General features: G+C 43.5%; 1 protein-coding gene across 8 annotated transcripts in view; it reads left to right on the top strand.

Moving 5' to 3' along the window:
• Nucleotides 1-23,390, top strand: part of MTSS1 (MTSS I-BAR domain containing 1) — a gene marked incomplete at its 5' end in the record, with an annotated part of 124,924 nt that overhangs the window by 76,210 nt on the left and 25,324 nt on the right. For all 8 annotated transcript variants that reach the window (XM_080611500.1, XM_080611495.1, XM_080611498.1 and 5 more), the window contains 3 exons: nucleotides 14,898-14,982; nucleotides 16,212-16,303; nucleotides 18,028-18,102. In XM_080611500.1, the coding sequence (XP_080467626.1) occupies nucleotides 14,898-14,982; nucleotides 16,212-16,303; nucleotides 18,028-18,102 (252 nt within the window). The remainder of the gene's footprint in view (nucleotides 1-14,897; nucleotides 14,983-16,211; nucleotides 16,304-18,027; nucleotides 18,103-23,390) is intronic.

Here is a 23,390-nt window from a genome sequence, read left to right as displayed (position 1 = left end):
TTGATTTATGTCTTTTTGCCCATCTTTCTATTGGGTGTTCTCATCTCTAGTGCCACTTCTTATTTTTAGGAGGGGCACCTGGATGCACTAGTGGCCTTTTCCAGGGCTACAGAATTGCTGCTGGGAGATGTTGATGCCAGTCACATAGAGACAGAAGGATCCTAAACTTCTAAAGCAATAGGGTGGATAACAGCTTCCTGCTGCAGATCCAGAGACCCACATTTGTGCCCAAGGCTGTCCCTGGTCAGCCTTGCTCCAAATGCATGACGTCACTTTGGCTGGAGAGCCAGAGGAAGCTGGCTGAGATCCTGAGCCCATCAAACACTGGCTGTGGAAAGCAGGGCACCTCACCCATCAGGGCTGGTGGCTTGCCTGGAGTTTGGGTTGACCTTTGACCTTGCTAACAGCTGGCAGAGTAAATTGATTTTTAAATCATAAATTCATCTCTAAATGAGCAAATCGCACAGACCTTTGCATTTAGTCACTGCCTGCTTGTCAGAACATTCTTGCTTGGAGTGCGCCTTGGCAGTGAGATGCCTGAGGTAAGTGTTCATCCAGCCCCAGGCATTTGTAGAACCCTCAGTTTCACTTCTCCAGTTAGAGACAGGTTGGTGTTTCACACTATTGCCTGGCAAAGCTTGACAGCATCGAAGTTGTTTGAAACGTGTCCAGTGCAACTCAGTTAACACAACCTTGAAGCAAAGGTGCGTTTTCAGCAGCTCTGTTCAGATGAGGAGCACCCTGCCTGTGTGACTCCCTGGAGGCTGCCCCACGCAGGGGTCGGACTGAGGGAAAGGGGTGCTCTTGTGGAAAGCATCTTCTGCTAAAATAATCTCTTCATCTTCTTTGCAAGCTCATTTCTTTTGGTACTATTTTTCCCTTCCTTTTATAAAAGGTAGTCAAACTTCAAAGGAAGCCATATTGCACCATCTTCTGTATGCACTTCATGTTTAAAGCCGAGTCTTCTTTCGCTTGGCTCTTGCAAGAAACAAGGTCCCTGGGGATCCTCTCCCTCCTCCTGCCCATCGCAGCTACTGACTTGACTTGCAAGAGCTGCCTCTAGTAAAGGGGGGGATCACTGGTGGATAATTGCTGATGCTGGTTTGTACCTATTTTGTCTTCAATCACCTTCTCCAGTGCTTTAATGTAGTGTTAGCTTTAATTTTGTTTTCATAGCAGATACTCATTGTGCCTGTCTTTGGAGCTAAATACATTTTTTTAATCATTTCATGCTGCATATGCCCCTGGCTCGCCTGTATGTTAACAAACCTGGTGTAAAGCTTTGTTAGTAGATTAACCAGAGCTTCTAGAGTGTGATTCTCTTTTCATTAACATTTATAATCCATCAGTCCCCACAGGAGGTTTCAGTGCTGCCCATCCCTGCTGCTGTAGCGTTTTTTTGCCACATCACCCAGATAGGAAAATAATGCACGCTACAGAATATGTCCCAGATGTATAACTGGTTTATCCTGAGTTGCCAACTGAGGTACCCTGTTCTAGTTTTATGTATAGTCTGACCTGCAGGCCATGCCTTTCATGGCCTTTTGATCCTGTTGGGAATGGCAAAATAATGAGACTAACTACTTTCTTTGGGCAGATTTTTTTCTTAACTGGAGAAATACTGCTTACATCAAGCCCCAATTATACTGTCCTTACTCCTGTACCAAAAGCCAGTTCTTTGGGGGCTATCTTTGTAAATGAATCATTTATCTTACCTACTTTAAACAAACTGTTACAAAAATCTAGGCTAAAGCCTGTTGCAGGCATTTGTATCTGCAATGAATTGCAGCTGGACACATTAAATGTGGCAAGTATTGCTGTGCAAGGCATGCCCTTGAGTTGGCTCAGGCTGAGTGGCAGTGCTGCTGCCTCGGAAGAGGAATCCAGAGATGCTCGGCACCCGTGCGAGTGCTGCATTGCAGTTACTGTCAGCTTACGTCAGGAGCAGAGACTCCGGCAGCCGAAGGGCTCCTCGGGAGCCAGAGGGGAGCGTGGCTTTAGAACTACATAATAACAGATCTCATGGGCTGTATTTTCTGTGCTTCTTACTGCGTATCTTGTGCTTTCTGCATGGGGAAGCCTCGATCAGCAGCTCTCTGTTCTCCTTAATGTGGTGTAAAAAGCTGAGAGTGCTTATCCCTTTACAAGGTTTTGGTTGGAGGGCTTTTCAGCCTCATTTTTTAATATATATGTTTAGAGACTTACACATGTCATACTGTGATTATGGCTTTTACACCATTTGAACCTGTCTGCTTTAATTAGCAGTTGGCATTGCTGTATTTATAGCTAGATGGAATAAGCACAAGCCAGCCAGTTTTCAGCGCAGGGTGTATTTTCTTCTGTTGGCAAGTAGTTCATATCCATTTTTCCATAGATAAACTGGCTTGGCAACCTGCAGATGTTGCAAGCATTGGCTACTGATGCTTGAAATAGAAATGAACTCTGAAGAGGATGTGGGATGGGGGGGAAATAAATCAGAAACTGATGTTGCATTGGAAGTCTGTTAAGACTGATGATATGTCATGCTTACTAGAGTGGAACTGCAGAAGTTGACCACATTAAAAATGAGCACATTAAAAAAGATATATATTTTAAAATCTTGCTTGTATCGCATTGTTAAGGTTCATTTTCACTTTGGTGAGTTGTGGTAACTAAACTAGTTACCAGTACAAATGTTTGGCTGCTTAGGGTGGTTAAGTTGGTTGGTGGGTATTTGCACAAGTGGGTGAAACAGGTTGATTCTCTCTGGAACAAGCTGTGTCTGATCTATGAACAATGTGAAAAGCGTGTGTGTTTTTAACTGAAACTTCAAATTTGCAAAAGTTTTGTCCTGTGTTAACTCTGCAGTGCCCAGGGGAATGTCAAGGAACCAGAGCTGTATCCTGTTACTAAACTCCCGTGTGTGAGCTGCACCTCAGGAGCTGTCTGCAGATGCACTTTACTCTGGGGCTAACACTTTGAGGCACCTTTGCCCTCTCTAAAGAAGCTCCCCTTAAACAAAACCATAAATTACTTCTCAGTGCAGATGTTAAATATAGGCACATGAGTGCTATTGACCCCCTCACATGGGGGTCACTCATTGATGTGTACCTGGTGAGAAGGTGCCTTGCTCCATTCGGCGTTTGCTTGCCGTGATCTCGACACAGTTGTATTGCAACATGGGCTTTGCACTCACTGCCTGTGGAATAGTGGCAAGGCACACACCATCTCAATAAGCACAGTTCACGAATCAGTGCCTTAAAGCGTTACTTCCCATCAGGGGAAGGTGGGCAATTCAGTAACTGCCTCTTCCCCACACACCTTTTCAGAGTGGCTCCATCCTTATTCTGCAAATTGTATTGTTCACTGGCTTGCAAGATTTCTGCCTTTCAGTGTAGGATAGAGCAGAACATGGTAGTGAGCAGCAGATGGATTTGAGTCAAGCTTGTGCTTAGGGATTTGGGACTGGAGCCCAAGTCTTCAAGCTTCCAAAACCTGGTGGATCTCACATCGGTTAGCAAAAGAAAATCTCATCTCTGTTGTACCTGGGTGTTACAAACTGGTTGTGAGACCTCATGGCAAGATGACTTTCTGTTGAGTGATCCAAGGCTGTTCTTCCCCAGCGCAGTGTTACAGACATAGGCTTCCTCAGACTCTGTAACTGTGTTCACGTTTGTGTGTTTAAGTTCTGAGCGACCTGTTTCTCGAGTTGACCATCTCTGGGAGAAGAGCTGGGTGAATTGATAGCTCCTTCTTCACATGGTTGAGCAGGATGGAGGAGAAACCTCTCATGTAACAGTATCACTCTGAAATGTGGGAATGTGGGTTACATGGTACTAAATCAAGGTGGTCTCTAGGGGGGAGTAGTTAATAAATCCTAAATAGGAGGTGACCCTTTCTGAGCCTTTTCCTCTAAACTTGTAATTTATATGCTCATCTTGTGCATTACAGTGCTTAAAGCCTAGGTCAGAAACCCTCCATCCAATGTTGACACTTCCTTTTGTCTCTAATAGATAAATTAATAGCAATAGGTCACAGCCAGCTGTGCATTGTAGGTGCGGGTTGATGAGGTCTGTTAGAAGAACAAGGGAGCATCAGAGCGTGTGAGGAGTTTTGAGGTTTAGATGGATTTCCTGCATTACCAGAGATGTCAAATGACCAGATGAATGTTTCTCTGCTAAAATCAGCTTAACCATAAAGTACTATGAATTCATTTTTAGAGAAACCCTAAGAAATACAGCAAAAGTAAATGTAAATGGATGCATTTAAACAAGTTAGCACTTGGGGTGGCCACTTTTTGTAGGGGGTCTTTAATTGGGTTTGTGTCATTTGAAAACACCACAGATGTCATTTTTGCCCAGGTTGGGTTGTGACAATGCTGTTTTATGTGTGTAAGGTGGATGTTTGCATTCCTTTGACATCAAAGCTTTTACTTGCATAAAACCAATAAACACTTTCCACACGTATTTACTGTGTTGTGTTGAGGAAGCAGTGGCAAGGGAGCACAGCCTCCCAAGAAGTGCTTGGAAAACATGGGTTTGAACTGCTGGGACAATGGACTCTGGATTTTAGGTAAGGAAAACAATTTTCACAGTGGCACTAGTCAGCAATGGGAAGAGGAGCCCAGGAGTCTCCACCCCTAGAGACTCTCAAAGCTGAGCTGGACTGGACAGACCCCAGGAATCTCATCAAAGCTGTCCCCGCTGTTAGTGGGGGAGCAGACCACACAGCTTCCCAAGATTGCTTCCGGTTTTGTCTCCCTGTGTTTTTCATGAGATGCTGGAAGGGAAGACAATTAATCAAACACATTATAGCAGTGGAGGGAAGCATAGCATTTGGAGGGGAGCAATGCAGGCACATAGACTTCCCTACCACGGAGGAGGAGCATCCGTAAGAAGAATCTTAACATAGTACTGCATGCTACTACTACAAAAGCCTTAGTAGCACTCTTTATATGTATCACAGCCTTATTTAAAACAGCCTAACCCCAGTTTTGATGCTTAAGGACCATAAGAAGAGCAGGACTTGGCTAGAATGGTAATAGTACTCCAAAGGTTTGTCCTGAGTGGAATGTAAGGGGTGAATCCCCTCCTGCTTCTCTTCTAGGAGATACCGAAGGTGTTCCACACTGTAGTGAAGGAGCGGCTAAAATGATGGGGAAGCAGTGCTGTAAAGCAGTTTCTGTGGGCACAGGATAGTGTCTGCTCCCCTTTCAAGGCTTATATTTCAGGATTTGAAAAGCTCTGTTCTTAATTAATCTTTGTTTTCCTTCTAACTCCTGGTTCTAGTCTTTTTCATTGATTCAAACCCTGGTTTCCTGAAGCTTCTTGCAATTGTTCTGACTAGGGATGACTGAGTGATGTTTTAAAACCTGGCCTTCTGGCACAGATCTTCCAAACCTGGTGTGCATTGCATGTGTGTGCATCACAGAGGGCAAGTACAGCAGCAGTGCGTGCATCTGCTGTTCCAGTGGTCAAGGCATGTTAGCTACAGTCCAACAGAGCTTGTTTTGAAGAAGAAATCCAGTTGCTTTGTCCTTGCAGAAAGAGATAAGCGCATCCTTGGTGTCTGCATGCTGGTCCGCACTGCTAAGTGTCTTGTTGGAAGCCACATTTGTAATGGAGCTTCGCTTGATCTTTTCTGTAAGATGAGCTCTTTTCTTTTCATGAATCAAAGAACTCTTGAAGCTTTTCTCCTGCTGCACTCTTCATGGTTTCAGCAGGCACACTTCAGACACAGCCTGACAGCGGAAGGATTTGTGGGATCCACAGGAGTTTGCCTGAGGAGCATGTGAATTGTGCATTCAAAGCAGCCAAAGATCTGGGGAGCACAGTCCTGGTGCTTGTGAGCTGTCTCACCTGATCTGCATGCAGCCTTGTTCTTGAATGAAGCTCACTTTGCTTCCTGCTTACAGGTAGTGAAGAAAATGCCCAGACCTTTTCTAAATACAGAAGCATGAATTCAGAGTTTGCTGTGTGTTTATTGGGTTTGTGGCCAAAAGCATGAAGACCTTTGGTTTCTCTGCTTGGAGGTGACTGTCCTCATTTCACTTTGTGACAGGTGGAGTCTTGCTGGTTTTGTAAGCAGAGTTCAGTGTTGTGTACCAAATTCCTTTGTACTGCAGGCACAAGCAGTCAGCTGGTGTTAAACCTGAGCGGTAACGTTCTCGTTTGCTTTGTGAAAATTCATTATATTGTAATAAAACTGAGGAAGCTGCAGTTGAAAATAAGAGGAATGCTTCCAGAAATAACCTATCAGTGAGGGCAAAACTAGTTAACTAAGTGTTAACCATAGATAGCACAGCACGAAATGAGCTTTGGGGCAGTCTGAGTAACTCTATAAACACTAGTGCCCCGGATTCTTGTTATCTGCCACTGGATTAAAGAGGTTTGCAGCTTCCCAATGTCTGCTGCTGAGTATCCTGAGCTTTAGGGGAGTCTGCAAAGTCAGTGTGTTTTTGATCTCCAGGCTTCTACCAAGCCATGCTGAAATGAGTTTGGAGGCACACTAAATAGGTGAAGAGGGGATGACGTTGAGCCACGGGTATTTCAATACATATTGGAGATGATTTTTAAATGGCTTTTGAAGCATACAGAGCAGCTACCTTGAGAGAGTATGAGAAGAAAAGATGTGTTGCCTTTTGGAGCATCACCACTGTCACCCCCCCATATATGCCAGCTGCAGTTAGAAGTCATGAACGTTGAGCAAAGGCATGAGGTTGCCCTAGTGAGAGGTATGCACGTCCCTGAATACCCGGGGCAGGGGCAGAGCTTCCCACTATGCCCAGGGATGAAGATGCTGTGCTTTGGGGCTTTTGCTGGGTTGATGATGCTGTATCTCTGTGTAATTAACTGAAACACAATGGGCTTTCTCTAAAATTTCTTGAACTGGTAATTTCTTAAGCTGGTTTCAATGATTTTGCACCTCCCTTTATCCCTCCATGATCTTTCACTCTGCTCAGTAAGGAAGCGTGCTTTGGAAGAAATGACAGCATGTAAAAATAGCACTGCCTTATTCTGCAGATCTGCTGGCGGTGGGGTTTCAGTCAGATCTGCTGACTTGGATTTAAAAATAATCTTTTCTTCTGCTTTTTGCACCTGCTTGTCCTGGTCATGCTTGATTTTGTGCTTCGAAGGCAGCAGCCATTTGGTCCTAGCTGAAATCCTTGCTGGATTGGGATCAGCAGCACGGGTGATTGGGAGACCTGAGTTAAGGAGCTTTTGACTTTTGGGGCCAGAGGTGTTTGCAAGGCTGATAGCTAAACACAAAGAGGAGAGATACTGTAGACTTTTCACAGCCTCTGTGGAAGTTGCCAGTTCAAAATAAGCAGTGCATGTTCTGCTGAGCATGCAGTGGAATTGCAGTTGGTGTTCCAAGCCGTTTGCTGTAAGTGTATTATCCCTTCCGTTCATTGAATATTGCTGGTGTCTAATTAGATTACATTGCAGTTCCTAGCTGTGTCCAGACAAAATAAAGAGCTGTGCTTCAGAAGAGCGTAAGGATCTTGAGTTACTGCCTTCTTCACACATTGGGCTGACATTAAGAGCCAGACTCATCAAGGTATGGAGATCAATAAGTCTGTCTATCTAAATAGGCCTAAACCAATATCCATCTTCTCGCTATATTGTCCTCAGTGCAGCAAGTATCCCTGGATGATGAAGCCAGCCTTTAGATACATGTTGGCTGGCAGCTCAGCCCTGGGGTGCAGCACAGGTGAGGGGTAACTCCAAAATAGCACACAGGCTTGGCCTTGTGTTCTTCAGCAACTTCAGGAATTCCCTTTCCGTTACAGAATCCTGTTTATTAGCATGCTCCTTTTGTTTTGGAGAGTGAGCTTGGTGACTCACGTCGCCTTAAACCATTACTGGGTGAAGCATGTGGAGCAAAGCAGTTGGATCTGCTCAGATTAAGACCGTTAGGTTTACATAGCTATTCATAGAATGATTTTGGAAATACATTCAGCTATACATTTGAAAAGAAATGGGGCAGTATCAGTGCACCCAGCTTCACTGTGAGTACAGATGTTTGACAGACCCTCTGTGTTTTCAGTAATGAAGTTATTTGCTCTCCAAAGAATAAAAAGTAGATAAAGGCCCTTGGAAAACACAAATGTGGTATTTGCTTTTCTAAGCAAATCTGTTTCTAATGATGCTTTGTTTTTGCGGCATTAAAACCTTGATGTGGAACTCTGGGTTCATAAAAACAAGCAACAAGCACTACAAGAAAGGATAGATATAAATTCTGAGAAAAATCAGCAGAAGCAAAACCGTGCTATCTTTGCTGGCAACAACAGAGTTTGTGCAAGGGAGAGGAGGAGGGACCAAGCCAGCTTGCACTCCTGACACAGACATGCTTGAACTTGAGGCTTTTGTTACTGGGAAACACTTCTGCCTGGACTTCACTGCTAACAGGATGTCACGGTTCAGTGATGCATTTTGTGTCTCTCACCAGTTTGTGAATCAATGACAGGCTTCTTAGTTTCTCCGGAATGGAACTCATGCATCCTACGGTAACTTAACTTAAACCTTGCCAAAGCATTTCCAGCCACCTCTCTGTGTGTGACCTCCTCTTTAAAAACAGAAGGCCCCAGTTGAGCTTTCCAGCATGCCTTGGATGCTGATTAAACCCAAACTGTCCAAAGATCATAGCAGAGCTGGTTCATGACCGTATTTAATATGTCAGACAGACTGTAATGACCTCCGTGTACATGGCTGAAATTCTGATCCTGCTTGTTTAATGTCAACGCTCGTGTTGACTCCCATGGGGCAAGGGTTTTGCCCAGTGCTCTGCTAGGAGAACAGCTAGGGTAAGCAAAAATGCTGCTCAGCAGAGGAATAAGCTGGAACAGAACGAGTCATGAGAGTTTCTTGCTTGTTCTCCAACATACTGACTGGAACATGGTCATAGTCTGTTTTAAGGACTTCCTGAAGCTGGTGGTTGCCAGGGCAGGCTGTGGGTGAGCAATGGCCCAGGTTTCCTGTTCCTTCACTGTTTTAACTAGCTGCCACTGCCATTCTTCTCCTTAACTCTTCTTCCTCCTTTAAAATCAATGCAAATGAAATTTGAGATCCCGCTAGCTCCATCTATGAATAAATGCTGATTTTATTCTGCAAAGGAGAAAATAAACCACCGACTGCATTTTCTTCTCAGGATCATCTGGACTGTGTGGAGCTCTAGCAAATGTGACAATTTTATATCAGGCCTCTGAAAGTATGTTTTCCAAGTGATTTGCCCAAAAGGGCACTCGGCTGAACATTGCAAGCAGGCTGTTCCTTTGCAATGACAACCGCAGAGCTGCAGTATGTGACTGTGGCCTGCCAAAGTTGCTTTATTAGATTCAGTTAATCTGAAATCCTTAGGTGAGTTTGACCTTGAGTATACATTTCTTGATCCAGTCTTCTCTGAAAGATGGCAGAGTTAAAACTTGTTTAAAACTCCTTCAGGAAATGTTCTATTTTGCTGGTTTTGAGCAGCAGCTTTCAAAGACTTTGCCAGGTGCTGCTCAGAAAGGCTCACGGTAGCTCTAGGAATAAGGGTGTCCTGTTTTGTTTGCCTGATTGGTAGATGCTGAACAACATCCCTCTGTTGTCTGCAGTTCTTGGTGTGTTTTTCCACCTTACAAGCCTTACCTGGAGGCCGTTTATACACTGAAACATGAAGTGCTACCATAGCTCCACTTCCAGGCTTCCATCCCAGTGGTAATGCTTACAAACCCTGTGCTGGTCACTTTTAGGCAAAAGCCCTCCTTTTTTCTGTGTCTGCTGTAGCACCCTGGCACTGATCCCATCACCCTTGAGTTTCCCAGAGGCATCCACATAAACAGTTTTGCAAGATCAAGGTCCATGCCCCGTGTAATCAGCGATGGAAACTGCTTGCTCTTCTAACAGTGTGAGTTTGGAAAAGGGTTGAGTAATGACCATTAACTTAAAATGTCCTACTGTTAGTCCTCCTGTTGTAGCCTCTGTATTCAGTTCTATTTAATAATCTAGCCTCTGTTCCGCTCCTGCTTTTAATCTTTGCTCAAAAATGGAAGCCTCTTCTGATAACTTTGAAATTACTAAAGTATTACACCCATTTTTCATCATTCTCTCCCTTTTGGGAAAGAGGGAAATAGCTGACTCTGCCCTTGAAGATAAAGACGAGCTCGTTAGTAAGTTGGAGCCTTAGAGGCACTTCCTGAAAGTCAGTCATCTCCTGAGCCTTCTGGGGTTGCTCAACAGTGAAGCAAAAGGAGGAGGATAAGAGGTTGATTGTAGTGGGTTATTTGGAGTATACAGAGGCCATGCAGTTGTACAGCTGCACATTTCATCGAATAATCATTTCCTTGATATATGATCATTATTAAATACGAACGTAATGACTCCAATAAAACAATTGAGTCTCTTTCCTACAGTCTCTCCCTGTTGTCTCTCTGCAATGTTGAATGACAAGCGAGCATCGAAAGAAAATCATTTATGCCTTTATAGTGGACTCATTGTAGTGTTGTGGTCCATAGACTTTCATTTAATTATCTTATATGAAAAAGGCTTTTGGTCTTTTACAGGCTTAAGCAGGAATAGGGAGAACAAGGAAGGTGAGAGCAAAAGCACATTTTTGCCTGGCAGAGTTGCCTTTTACTTATGAGAAATACGACTGATGTTATCACCCACTTTCTAATCAAATTTGACAGGAGCATTTTGTTAAGCCACTTTGAGTGGGAATTCTGATGAATATTGCTCTTGTCTTCGGTTTCCAAGTATTACTTTACACCGTTCCCAAGCATTGTTTGCCTTAATGGATGAATTACTGTAGCATGTCAGAGAAGCTGATAATTCACAGCCTCATTTTATAACGTGAGAGCCCAAAGCACAGCAGTTTAACTCACATGGCTGCAGAGCAGTGAATGGAGCCCAGGTCACCTGCTCAATGTACTCTTGGTCCGATGAAATGTTTGCTGGTGTGGCCTCAGTATTTCTCTTCAGGAAATTACATCTTCTGGAGAAGGCCATGACTTTTTGCCAGGTACCTGCTTGTAAGTGAAGTGGAGATGGGCAGTGCTTTTGGCATGCTCCTGATGCACTGCTGTTTCAAATGCTCTTTTGGTCACTACATCTGTGGGTTGATAGCACTGACAAAGGAGTTATCTCCACTTGGTCTTCTGCCTGTTTGGCTCATGGCTCTGTCCTAGAGTAAGTAGGCACTTGATCACTTATGCAGCAGCTCTTTGTTAAGAACCCTAATTAATTTGAAGGCTGAAGCAGGTTTTGTATGGCTGTAGCATAGGCCAGTGCACTAAACTTATTCTGAATACTCAGCTGCATAGCCCACATCCAGACTTGTGCATACATCAATGTTGCTTGTAAGGTCCAAGCAGTGAGTAAACTACTACTGTAACACTGAATGCTAATTTATGTAAAGCACATGTTACTCATGTTGACTAAGGCTGTCTGGCTGAGATTGGGTAACTGAAGAAAATCCAAGCTACCATCCTTGCTACGTTTGGATGTTTTCAAACCACTGCAGTGGTATAAAATGATTCCCTTTTGCCAGTTTGTGTAGCCAGCTGATCCCAGCCCTTTGGAAACAGAAGGGTCAGTGCAGTTCTGCTGGTGGGAACCAGCCTTTGCAGAAAGCTGCTGGCACTTGAGATGAACCCTTTGCACCACACATGTTCCTGGAAGGACTGCTGGATGCGTCGGAAATGGCCATGGTGCTCCAGCTCAGTAAATCAAAGGGTGGTGAGAGACCTGTTTTGGGGGTGCCTTCTCAGGAAGCATTTTCATTATTCAAGATAATGTAGCTGGGACCAGGGAGGTGAAGCTCTGCTGAACTCCAGTACTGTTGGCATGCTTAATAAATTGAGGAGTACTGGGATTCAGGTGTGGGAGGAGATAGGCGGGTACTATTCTTCAGCCTGGTGGCTGTTTTAACAAGGGATTGCTGAAGCACCCCCAAAATGCACATTGTTTAGGCATATCTGAGGAGATGATCCTTTCTGAAATGCTGCTGTTTCAGCGTCCAGAAACTCTGCAGGAGATGTATCATGGGCTGTCTCACCTGGGTAGGTGTGTAGGGACGCTTGGACACGGTTCCTGCCTCTGCTAATGGAGTAAGTGCCAAAATGAAAAAGCCCCTTGTCTCTCGCAGAGGTTCTTTCTCTCACACTTAATTAAACACCAGTAACATTAGCTTTTAAACAGGAATTGGAAATGCATAGTGACTTTATTGTAGCAGCATGTGTTGAATGGAGACTAGTTCCCTTTGCTGGGGCAGAAGCTGCTGGCACAGCAGCTTCTCAGCGCGTGCCTGCTGCCTGCCCCCTTCTGTGCTTGATGCACCGAGTGTCCATTAACTGCCAGGCTGGAAAGGAGAAGGCTTTGAGGAATAAAAACAAAGCTCACTCCTGTGCCTTGCAGGAGGAGGCTGTAGGGAACTCTTTAAATGGTCCTAATAGCAAAAGGAGTAGAGAGGACATTGGGAAGACTCTATAAGGGATGTACATTCCCTGCAAGCATTATGTTGATATTTTGAAGTGCTGCAGAAATCTCATTGCCAAGGTAGTTAAGCTTGGGTTCTTCTGAATTCAGCTTATTGCAAACTCACTTTATTTATCAATAAGCTCAGTTTATTGATTGTAGTGAGGTATGATTTTTACAGAGGAACAGGAGTCCTTTCTTGTCTTGGTGATTGTGTTCCCTGGTGCTTCGTTTTTAGGCAGGTTGAGGTTATAATTTAAGTGCTGATTGGGAGGGATTTAAGCTTTTTAACAGTGTGTTAGAGTAGTCTTTATTTACAGGATAAAAGTAACACCTTGTACTTCCATGGTCTTGTAAACACTTATAGATAACAAGAAGTTTCAAAAGGTGGGAAGAACCATAAACCTCCTCATCCTCAACCAGCTGGGTTTGTTCTTTTTCTGTGGAATAACCTTTTTATTCCTTTATTGTTTTATTCCTTATTTATTTTGTTGTGCTTTGTTGTGCTTTGTTGTTTGGGTTTTTCTAAACAAGCACAACTAGCAATGTATGGACCTACCTTTGTACAGCTGGTTTGCTAACCTTGCCTTGTCTGTGCTATATGTTGAAGGGATATAGTAATACTTTGGTTATTGGGCTTTCAGTTAAAATCTTGTTATCTTGCAATTTAATATTAATAGTAACTGACCCTTGTTTCCTAGTCTCCAAAACACGCAGTGCCTTATTTCCTATGTATTGTTCTGAAATGACTCTTCCTTTCTTCATATAATGGGCTTAGGAAAGCAGTGTCACTTAACCATTGACAGTCCTTAATATTCCAGTGTTTCAGTGAGTTTTCAACCTGAAAAACCTACCTTTTTACTTAAACTCTATGGGGAATTGCTCTGCCAATGTCCCTGGAAGTTTTCGGTTCATTTCTCCATCTCTGGCATTGGAGTTGTGCCTCACTGGGCTCAGAGTTACTTTTATATGGCAGTGGCTCTAGAGAAAAATGCTGATGCTTCAGAAAGAGATCTGCTTTTTGCTGTGGACATTGTCCTCCCCCTCCAGTTGCTTGCTCTCTATTATGCTATTTGCCATCTTCTGTATTGCTTTTCAACTTCCCACAGTCTATGACAGCTTGTGCAAGTGCAGCAGTGCCGGAAGAGCTGGGTCTGGATCCAGGCTGAAATCCATATGTTTTTCCCAGCCACCCGCACGCAGAGAGACCACAGCTCTTCAGTGTCACCAAATAATATTATTTCAAAAGCTCCTTATAAAAACATGAGTAATTGGGCAAGTGACAAAGGACTTTCTGTTTGTCTTCTTGGACAATGGAAAATACCAAATAGCCACAATTCGTTCCAGTTATTTAGTGTCTTTATTCCAGAGCCATTTCGTGGGCACAGGATTTAATTCTGCAAGAATGCAGGAAGATGGTGACTTGTTTTCACGCTTAAAACCTAAATAAAACTATTAAAATCTTCAAGTTTCGTTACTAGGAAAATAGTGGTTTACTTGTGCAATACCATTTTTAAAGCATAGGGAAGATACTTTACTGTATGTTACAAGTCTGAGGTTATTTTAAGAATCAAACGACTTTTAAATAGATGCTGCTATCTTCGCCGTTGCGGAGAATGCTACAGTTTGGAAAAGCTTTGTGCAAAGGTTGATGTTTGTACCCTGGGAATAGTAGATTTGGCTTGCAAATAGGAACTAAGCAATTATCAAGACTAACGCTAACCAAAACAAAATTATATTGGAATTTAATGGGCTGATCAAAGTTGGTGGTGCTGATTAAAGCGGGAAATGGAGGAATGTGTGCTTTTACAAGGGGAAACGAAGAGGAGGAACGCTTGCAAATGATTCTTGCTGTCATGCCGTTGTCAGGAGCAGAGATGAGCGAGGGTATAGAGCAAATAGTGCCACCTCCTGGCAATATAGTGGAAAATACATGCGTGATCTGAGATGGCAGGTACATGGCACTGGTGGCATGTCAGTGATGTATGAGGCAATATGTAGGATTAGTTGCATATTCTGGAGGAGCAAAATTCTTTTGAGGCATTGGGTCTAAAGAATCTAGGGATGGAAAAATTGAATCAAATCCAAAATGTGGAAATAAACTGTCCGTAGATGCCAGCTCACTTGCCAGCTTCGCTTCTTTTCTTTTGACATCTCAAGCCCTTGTCATTTAACTCTCCTGCCATAGCCTTATGCCTCACAGCACAAGCTGTTGGGAAGAACTGTGTTTTGTGTTCGTTTGCTTGTTCTGGTCTCTGGATGAACAAAAATGAATCTCTGTCTGAGGTGGTAGATATCCCTCAGGATGTGCCCAGTTAATAGCCTGGTCAATTCTGCAGTGATTATGAATGTGTTTTACAGTTGCTCTGGAAGACTTGGCACCTGCCTTCTGGTTGGCATGGCTCTATACCACAGGCTGCAGTCTCCTCAGGGATCTCACCTGCCTTATGTTTTGTTTTTCAGGTGGTACCAGAGAGATTGGTTCTGCTCTCACCAGGATGTGTATGAGGCACAGAAGTATAGAGTCCAAACTCCGGCAGTTCTCAAGGTGAGTGGCTCTGTGCCTGGCCTGGAGCTCAGGGTTGGTCTTTCATTTACTGCTGGAGGACACCTAAAGCTGTTCACCAGCACTGGCTTTTCAGCTGCTTTCTGACCATGCCACTGAGAGCAGCAGTTGTTTTCTCCCCAGCAGCACACTAGGTGTTGTGAACATGCAGGATTTCATGCATGTTCTGGGGACTGAGCTTGTCACCTCAATCACTGTTGGTTCCTGTTGCTCAGTGCTGAGCAGGCAGCTGCTAATGTGACCAACCTGTCTTTGTTTCAGGACTTTAAGCTTTGTCACTAAATTTTAAAGCAGAAGCAAGTGTTGTGCTGCTTCCTCAGCTTACTGAAGAGCCCAAATAACTTGCAGCCAAGAGTGAAACTTTCAGCAAATAAGTATGAAAAAGGCAAATTCCCTCATCAGCTTTTTGCAGTTAGACTGTAGAGGTAATGGGAGAGGATTACCTCACGTGTAAGCTGGGCTATACATAAACAACCTACTTCACTAGTAAGTAGTAGTTTGCATGTGTGCCTTTTTAAACCAGACTTTAAGGTTATCCTTGACCTGAGGTAAAGCAAAGTGATGCTTCACCATTTGCCTGATGACCTGGTATGTTTTTTCCTTCTTAAAATAAAGATATTTGTGAATTTGGCTGAGAGGGGACAACTTTAGTCTCTAGTTGCCTCAGAGTAAGCTGTTTAAATGATTCCATCCCAATCTCATTAATCAGTGGAGCATTACTAGTGCTGTATCATGGACTCCACTGGTGAGAGGTGAGGCGCATCAGTGGGCAGGATGTTGTTCGCTTGCACAACTGCTCTGTTTCCTTGTGTGTATACATGCGTAATTTATGTTTAGAATCTTCGTGGCTGCATGAACCTTTCCAGTCTCCCAGTACCCATTTAAACTGCTCTTTGTGTGACAGACGAGTAGGATCTAACTGTTTATCTTGGCCTTGTTTTGAGTCACTCCTCTGGTTTATGTTCTGTTCCTCACTGTCCTCAATTTCTGTGCACTAATCTTGTGATGTGGATTTGGTTCTTTCTTCTGATCCAGTCCTTTCTTTTCCTTTCTCCAGCGTAAACATTTTTATGTTCTGGTATTTACATTGTGACACTGGTAGCTGTCACAGCAAAAAGTAAAAATACTCCAATATTGACCTTGGCTCTCTATATAAGAATAGGGGCATCTGCAGGATTTGATTGCTCTTTGTGTTTTTTCAACAAAATTAGTGCTTTAATTGACTGTCTGATAAACCCACTTCAAGAACAGATGGAAGAGTGGAAGAAAGTGGCCAATCAACTGGATAAAGACCATGCAAAAGGTAGTTAACAGAGGAAGAATTCTTTAATAGGAGTAAGATTGTAATATCAGCTTTTCTTCCTCTTTTCATGTTTGTACTGGGGAACCGAGTGACTCACTTAAATATGTATAGCAACTTTTCTAAAGCATTCCCAAAGTGCATAACACATTTTTAACCCTTGCATATACATTTTGAAGCTTTAGTTTGCAGGACCCCAAGGGATGGGTTGTTTTTCCTAGACTGGGAAGCAATGACTGGTTTTAACTCTTGTTAGCCCACTCTCACCTTATCTCCAGTAGTGCTGAGGATTGGGGATGCCGCATCTGTCCCAGCAAAGCCCTGGAGTGTCATTAAAAGCTGACTGTAAGATCATGTGTCTCAGACAGTGTCCTCCAGAGAATACACAGCCCTGTAAAACATTCAGCATCGTTATTTTATGTCTGATGTGGTATAGAAATGTGCACCCAGAGAATGGGAAAGTTGTGCTGTTGGACATGGAATGCTGAAAGCTGCTGTGCTGATGATGGCTCCAGAGGCTTTCCTGGGGAATGAGCAGGAGGCAGCAAAGTCTTGTGCAGCGAGAACATGTTGGTAGATGCCTTTGGCTTTGCAAGACTTGCACTGGGGATGATGGCCCTCTAGTACAGAGGCTGAAAGCAGGTTGCAGTTCACCACTAACCTTTGAAAACTGAAGAATTCTGCTATGTCTGAAAGAAGCAGCATTACCATGATTTATTCTGGGGAGGGCAAGAGCTGGTGAGAAGTGTGCCTGGCCTCCGAAAGAGGATTTGCTTCTTGCCCCACTGTTACTGTGATCAAACAGAAGCGGCTAAATCAGCAGCTCTTGAAAAGATCTCCACCTTGTACTGCAGAGTGTTAATCAGGTAGTGAGCAGGAGGGAGGCATCACCTGGGTTCCTGCAGGTAGGGGTGACCCTGACCAAAGTCGCAGTGAGATTTAGGGTTTAGTAGGTAGGCATGGGTGTAGTTGGCCCCAGTACAGTTCCTGTGCCCACCACCAGCCTGCTTCTGTTTTCCCATCTATAGAAGAGTAGTAACATTGCCCTCCTTTGTTAGAGTGTATGTGTATGTGTATATACATGCATACATGCCTTTTATCTTTTCTTTTGTTTTTTTTTTTTTTAAGTATCAGCTTTCATATCTGGTACCTTTAGTGTGCCTGGACTAGAGGTGTAATGTTTGGTTCCGGGATTTTAATTCTCCTGGGATTTGCAGCTCATCTGAAAATGGGGTCGACTGCAGTGTGCTCTACTTCATCAGAAAGAGCTGGCAATGTGACCCTTCCTTGGGCAAAGTTTTAGCACCCTCTGCCTGACTCTCATGCTGGAGAAGGATCACAGGATATTCTCTGCTTTGCCATTTCTGGATACTTGTTTTTGAACACAGATGTTTTGAGAAACCTGTCATCTCTGTTTTCCATTCCTGAGAGTCGATGAGTCTCAAACAAAAAGCACTCTAATTTTGTACTGTGTTCTCAGTTGTTATTTCTGTAAAGGCTTTGTTTATTTGGGAAAGATTTTGGTATGTGAATGTGCTCACACCCTAGAATGTTACATTAAGCCAAATGTATAGGCAGTACAAAATGCAAATTCTGAGTTGCTTTGATTAATAGTAACTGTCCTCCTAAAATTTGTAGTCTAATGTCTTTAAACAGAGTCTTTTCTGTTAAAAACATTCATTTTGACATTGAGTATGTTTGATAATAGAGACTGTGTGGTTTTTTAGAGTACAAAAAGGCCCGCCAAGAGATAAAAAAGAAATCGTCTGATACTCTGAAGCTACAGAAGAAAGCAAAGAAAGGTAACTTGCTTAATACTTGTACTGCTAAAACCCTTTTGTGCTATGCTCGTTGGCAAAGATTGAACAGCAATAGGACTTTCTATTGCAATGCTTTGGTCCCCGTAATGTATTCCTGGTATGTACTTGAACATCAGAGTACAATTACTATGTGTCATTTAAATCATATTCTGAAGCTCCTGTCTAATGTTCTTATACAAAAGCCTTAAAACTGTACAAAGTCAATCATGTTTTAAAATAGAGCGTTTGCTGCTAACTTATTCCTGTTAGGAACGTTGCCTCCCTAACACGGCTTGCGCAGATACCTGTAAGATTTTCCAGAATCTTTTGGAATACTATAAAGAAAGCCATTATGTAAATGTTCTGTAACTCTTAACATTTCTCACTGTTCTCCCTTTCTACCACCTTTCTTCTTGATTTTTTTGTAACATCCTATAATCTCCTAAACCTTACCTTATTCCTCAGCGTGAGAAGGTGGCATGGGTTGTTGTCAGGAGGAGGGCACTTGGCAACCATAGAAAACTAAAGATGAGTCAGAAAAGAAAGGGAGCTTTCCACAAAGGCAACCTGTCTCTTTTAGCAGCTCAGGCTCCTGTTGCCCTCTCACCACCATCTTGTCATAGGAGTTTCATCATCACACTAATGGCAACATGCATCACTGATAGCTGCAGCATTGCCATCACGAAGGGATTTACTTGACCAAGTGCAAACCCCACCAGGCTTTGGGAAAATGATGGAGAGCTTGTACAGAAGCAGACTTTCTGGTTCCCTTTCCCGCACTAGGCTCTTCCCAGCTGGGTATGAAACGTGCTGTGAGCAGCTCTCAGCCTGCAGGTTGTAACTTGCCCTTCTCCTCCTGCCTAAAAACTGTCAGCCCAGGGACAAGCAAAATAAATACTGGGGTGGGGAGTTTCTTGAACCTTGTAAATGGTGTAAGTGTTATCCAGAACAGGTGAGCTGTCTCTGTCTGTCCTTCCTGAATAGGTGAGTCAATAATTGCACTGGTAGAAAGCCACATGACTGGAAAACTGCTCTTGAATTTTAGCTGACTTTAGATGAGGGATAAAGGAGGGAGAGGTGGAAGCCAGCAAGAGGGAGCTTAGCTCTGTAGGCTCAGTGTGTCTGTCTGTCCATGGAAAAGTTCAGTGTTTTAAATCAAAATGGTCACCTTTAGGGGAACACGATTTGTTGTGATAAAGTTTTATTTTGGGGTGATGCATAAGTATGTTTCTCATTTTGTGTCAAAATTGTTTGACTTCAGACCAACAGCTTTAAAGAGTCTGTGATATTACCTCAATATTTCTTTTCCTTTCTCCTTCCTACCACCCCCCTTTTCTGGTCTTATTGCTTCTTGTCCCCATGTGACACAAACAACCCCTCAATGCATGGTAGGTGAGAGCTGAGAAAAACATGTCTGTGATGTGGGAAGAAGGAACCATTTTTTGAACCTGTTTCTGTGCATTGACACCTATTTGGCTCCATCTCCCTTTTATCCTGCTTCTGAGTATTGAGTAAACCAATCTGCAGTCTTGGAGGAGGAGACAGCATTTTCTGTAAGGTGGGAAGAGGAAAGAGAAGCACTTAAAGCCTTCTGGAAATAACCCCCCACTGTTCTCATACTGCAGTTGCCCACTGTAGGTTGTCTCTCAGTGGTGGTTAAAGCAAGGGGCCTTCCTCCTTGGATTTTCTGGGTTTCTGTTTCCCTCGCCAGATGTGTGCCATGTGTAGCAATGAGGGTCAGCACACTGGTGTCTTGTCCTCCTTCAGGATTAAACATCTTTGCGCAGGGAGTGGAACAGGCCTCATTTTGCTGTCATTTTTATAGCAGCCATGCTACGATTTAAGTATATTTTTTCCTCTTTTTTAATGTCATTCCCTTGCTTAATTTTGCTGTTCTGACATGCTTTTGGAGTTGTTAATGAACCTGCTGTATTTCTGTGCTGCCTCCCTTGGAACTGCTGTCACACACATGGCATTTGGGTCCAGAGCACAAGCCCAGTGGGACTAGTGGGGTTAAAGCTGACTGCAGAAGGATATACACAGGGAAGGTGGAACTGATGAAGACTCACAAGTAGCCAGTACAGGGGAAGGGAGGAGCTGCAATGTTTTTGATGAGTTGTTCTCGTGGCCCCTGGGGAGGAGAGATGCAGTGAGGTGTTGAGGCTCATGTGGCTGTAAGAATGAATGCCCCAAGCTGCTGGCCCTATGGGTTCCCAGCATGAGCAGGCAGGAGGGAGTTACAGTCAGTCACAGTCACAGTATGTTAGAGATTGGAAAGGACCTCAAAAGATCATCTAGTCCAATCCCCCTGCCGGAGCAGGAACACCTAGATAAGGTTACACAGGAATGTGTCCAGGCGGGTTTTGAATGTCTCCAGAGAAGGAGACTCCACAACCTCCCTGGGCAGCCTGTTCCAGTGTTCTGTCACCCTCACTGAGAAGAAGTTTCTTCTCAAGTTTAAGTGGAACCTCTTGTGTTCCAGTTTGTACCCATTACCCCTTGTCCTATCATTGTTTGCCACTGAGAAGAGCCTGGCTCCATCCTCGTGACACTCCCCCTTTATATATTTATATACACTAATAAGGTCACGCCTCAGTCTCCTCTTCTCCAAACTATAGAGACCCAGCTCCCTCAGCCTTTCCTCATAAGGGAGATGCTCCACTCCCTTAATCATCTTAGTTGCCCTGCGCTGGACTCTCTCCAGCAGGTCCCTATCCTTGAACTGAGGGGCCCAGAACTGGACACAATATTCCAGATGCGGTCTCACCAGGGCAGAGTAGAGGGGGAGGAGGACCTCTCTCGACCTACTGACCACCCCCCTTCTAATACACCCCAGGATGAGTTCTCCCTGTCTTCTTGGAAGTCACCTGAAGAGGTTAAATATAGACAAAAGAAAAGTAGCAGATGTTTTTTCCCCTCTTTTCCTTTTTCGTCCCTACCTTAAAGAACTAAAGCATTGGTCTGAGTGCTGTGTCAAATGTTGTGAAAACTTCTGTATGCACCCACCTTGACAGGTTTGTTTAATGTGCTCTGTGGTGAAGTTATGTTGCTCTTCCTGTCATTGAGGGATAAAAAACCCTAGAAAAGGTTAATTTCTAAAATTATAAAGCTGTAGTAGTGATTCTGCTTTAGGTCACAGATGAGATTTGAACTATGGGCGGGGAAACTTGAGTGAAAGTCGTGGCAGGCATGTGGCTGGGTGCATGGATGTCTTACTGTGTCCTCAACTCTCCTGTTTCCCTCTTGCTCAAACTTACATTTTTTGTTGTGTTCTTCCTCTAGCAGGACCTGTCCCTTTCGTTTTTCTGTAAAGTTACTGACTCACCTATGGGAACTCTAAAACAACCAATCCATTTCCTTCCTAGTGCTTGTAAGACTATTTTTGAATTAACCTTATGATCATCTGTGGGCAAGTGAGATATTTGCTGAATTCTGGATTCGCTTAAATACTGTGCATGCTACTAAAAACCACCCTTCAAGCTTTTTCTGCTCTGACTGGATGAGAAAGTGGTTTTCTTCTGCTTTGGGCAGTTTCAGATCTGGGAACTCAAATATAACTTTTCTCATTTCCTGTCATGGCAGTGGTGTCCTCTCTCCCTGCCACATCAGGCTGCAGAGGCTCCCTCTTGTAGCCAGTGTCTGCAGCATGCAGAGCAGTTCCTCGCCTGCATCCCAAGGATGTCTGGGAGAAAGGGCCATGGGCTGCATGGCTTGGCCTGGCAGGAGCACCACAAGGTTGAGTACCCCACCTTAGCACTATAAGAGGCTGATACATTGGGATTCACCTGATCTTTGTCTTACGCATGGTCTGTTTGTTCTGGTTCCATGTGGCCAAGTTGAAAGTTCAGGCTGGGCATTTAAAATAATTTCTTAGAAATTATGTTTGCAGGGCAGGTGTGTTAATTGCAGCAAAGGTATTCCCAAGGTTTGAAGTGATGGGAAAACCACCAGGCTTTCCTAATAAAACAGAAAGAATTTAGGGGTCCTTTTTGGAAGTTTGCAAGAATATATGTGGTAAAATGGCAAGTCTTTGTGTAAATGAAGGTCTTGCATTTCAAAAGACCTTACAAGGATAATTTCAATTCTTTAAGTTGTCTTTGACTATTAAATAAAATAAGCCCATATGTAGTCTAAGTATATGAAGTCTAAGTAGGATCCTGGTGCACCTCCCAGATCCATGCAGTCCCTGGGGATGTCATGGTGGTCTTCGAGGTGCATCCTTTCTTCATGCCTTTGTTCCCAATGAAAACAGGCCCTTAGGACTTGTCACCCACCCCAGCACTGAAACTTTGCTGTTGTCTGAACAGATGAAGCTACGTAATGCATGGACCTGGATACCTCTTCTAAATTGTTCTTTGTTTTCAGACAAACATGGCGCATCAGAAGGCAGCCCAGCAAACCTGAGTCAGCACAATAATTACGAACATATTTAAAATAAATCCCATGTTTAGGTTTCTGCTGAGTCAAGGCCTCATAAGTGGATCCAGAGCTGCTGGAAGCTGTTGATGCTATACTGAATTCAGAGCAGAGACAGCAGCTGTGGCTCTGCATGTGACCATTTTGGAAGGTTAATCAAATTCATGATGCTTAGGTTAATAAAAATAGTTGAGTGACTAACTTAAAATATAAGTGAATGTCTGTGTAAAATGGAGTGCACGTTGGCTCTATTTGCTGTATTTCACCTTGGCTATTGATGACTAACTAGGCAGATTTCCCTTCTGCCTATAACTTGGCTAGCAGATTTCGTTTTCAGGTTCTTCATGTGACAGTGTGTGTGGAAATGTTTAAATCCAAGCAGATGTGTGAAAAGGAGTTATATGTAACACTCTCAATAGTATATACACGTGTTAATGTGATAACTGATTTTTATCTCTTAAGCCATTCCCAGAAGTTTCTGCAGAATGCCCTTAACATTCAGTACAACATTTGTTCATCTGTCCCAGCAGTGCTGAGTATCCAAACTCACAACCTCTGATTTTGAGTATGCAGCAGTTTTGGAAAGTATTCTTACTTTTAATGAAGTTGAGGGAGAGAACCATCATTATTCATTTATTGTAATACTGCCAAAAGTGCCTTTTCTTCCCCTCCTTCTGGTTAGCAAAGATGACCTGTTTGTGTTTTAGAGCCTTTACTGGGTTTGTGTTACACTCTGGTCTTTGAAACTCTAATATCGTTGCAGTGCTCTCAAGGATGTTTGTACAAACCCTGACTCCTAACTGAAAAACAAAGTTCTTTGATGTAATTACAACCAAAGAACATCCCAGGTCTTAAAGCACACGTTGACCTTCTCA

Source organism: Psittacula echo (genome assembly GCF_963264785.1).
Source record: "Psittacula echo genome assembly, chromosome: 2".
In the NCBI taxonomy this organism is placed as follows: Eukaryota; Metazoa; Chordata; class Aves; order Psittaciformes; family Psittacidae; genus Psittacula; species Psittacula echo.
Note: the sequence above shows the minus strand (reverse complement) of the source record. Positions and strands in the feature narration are given on the sequence as shown.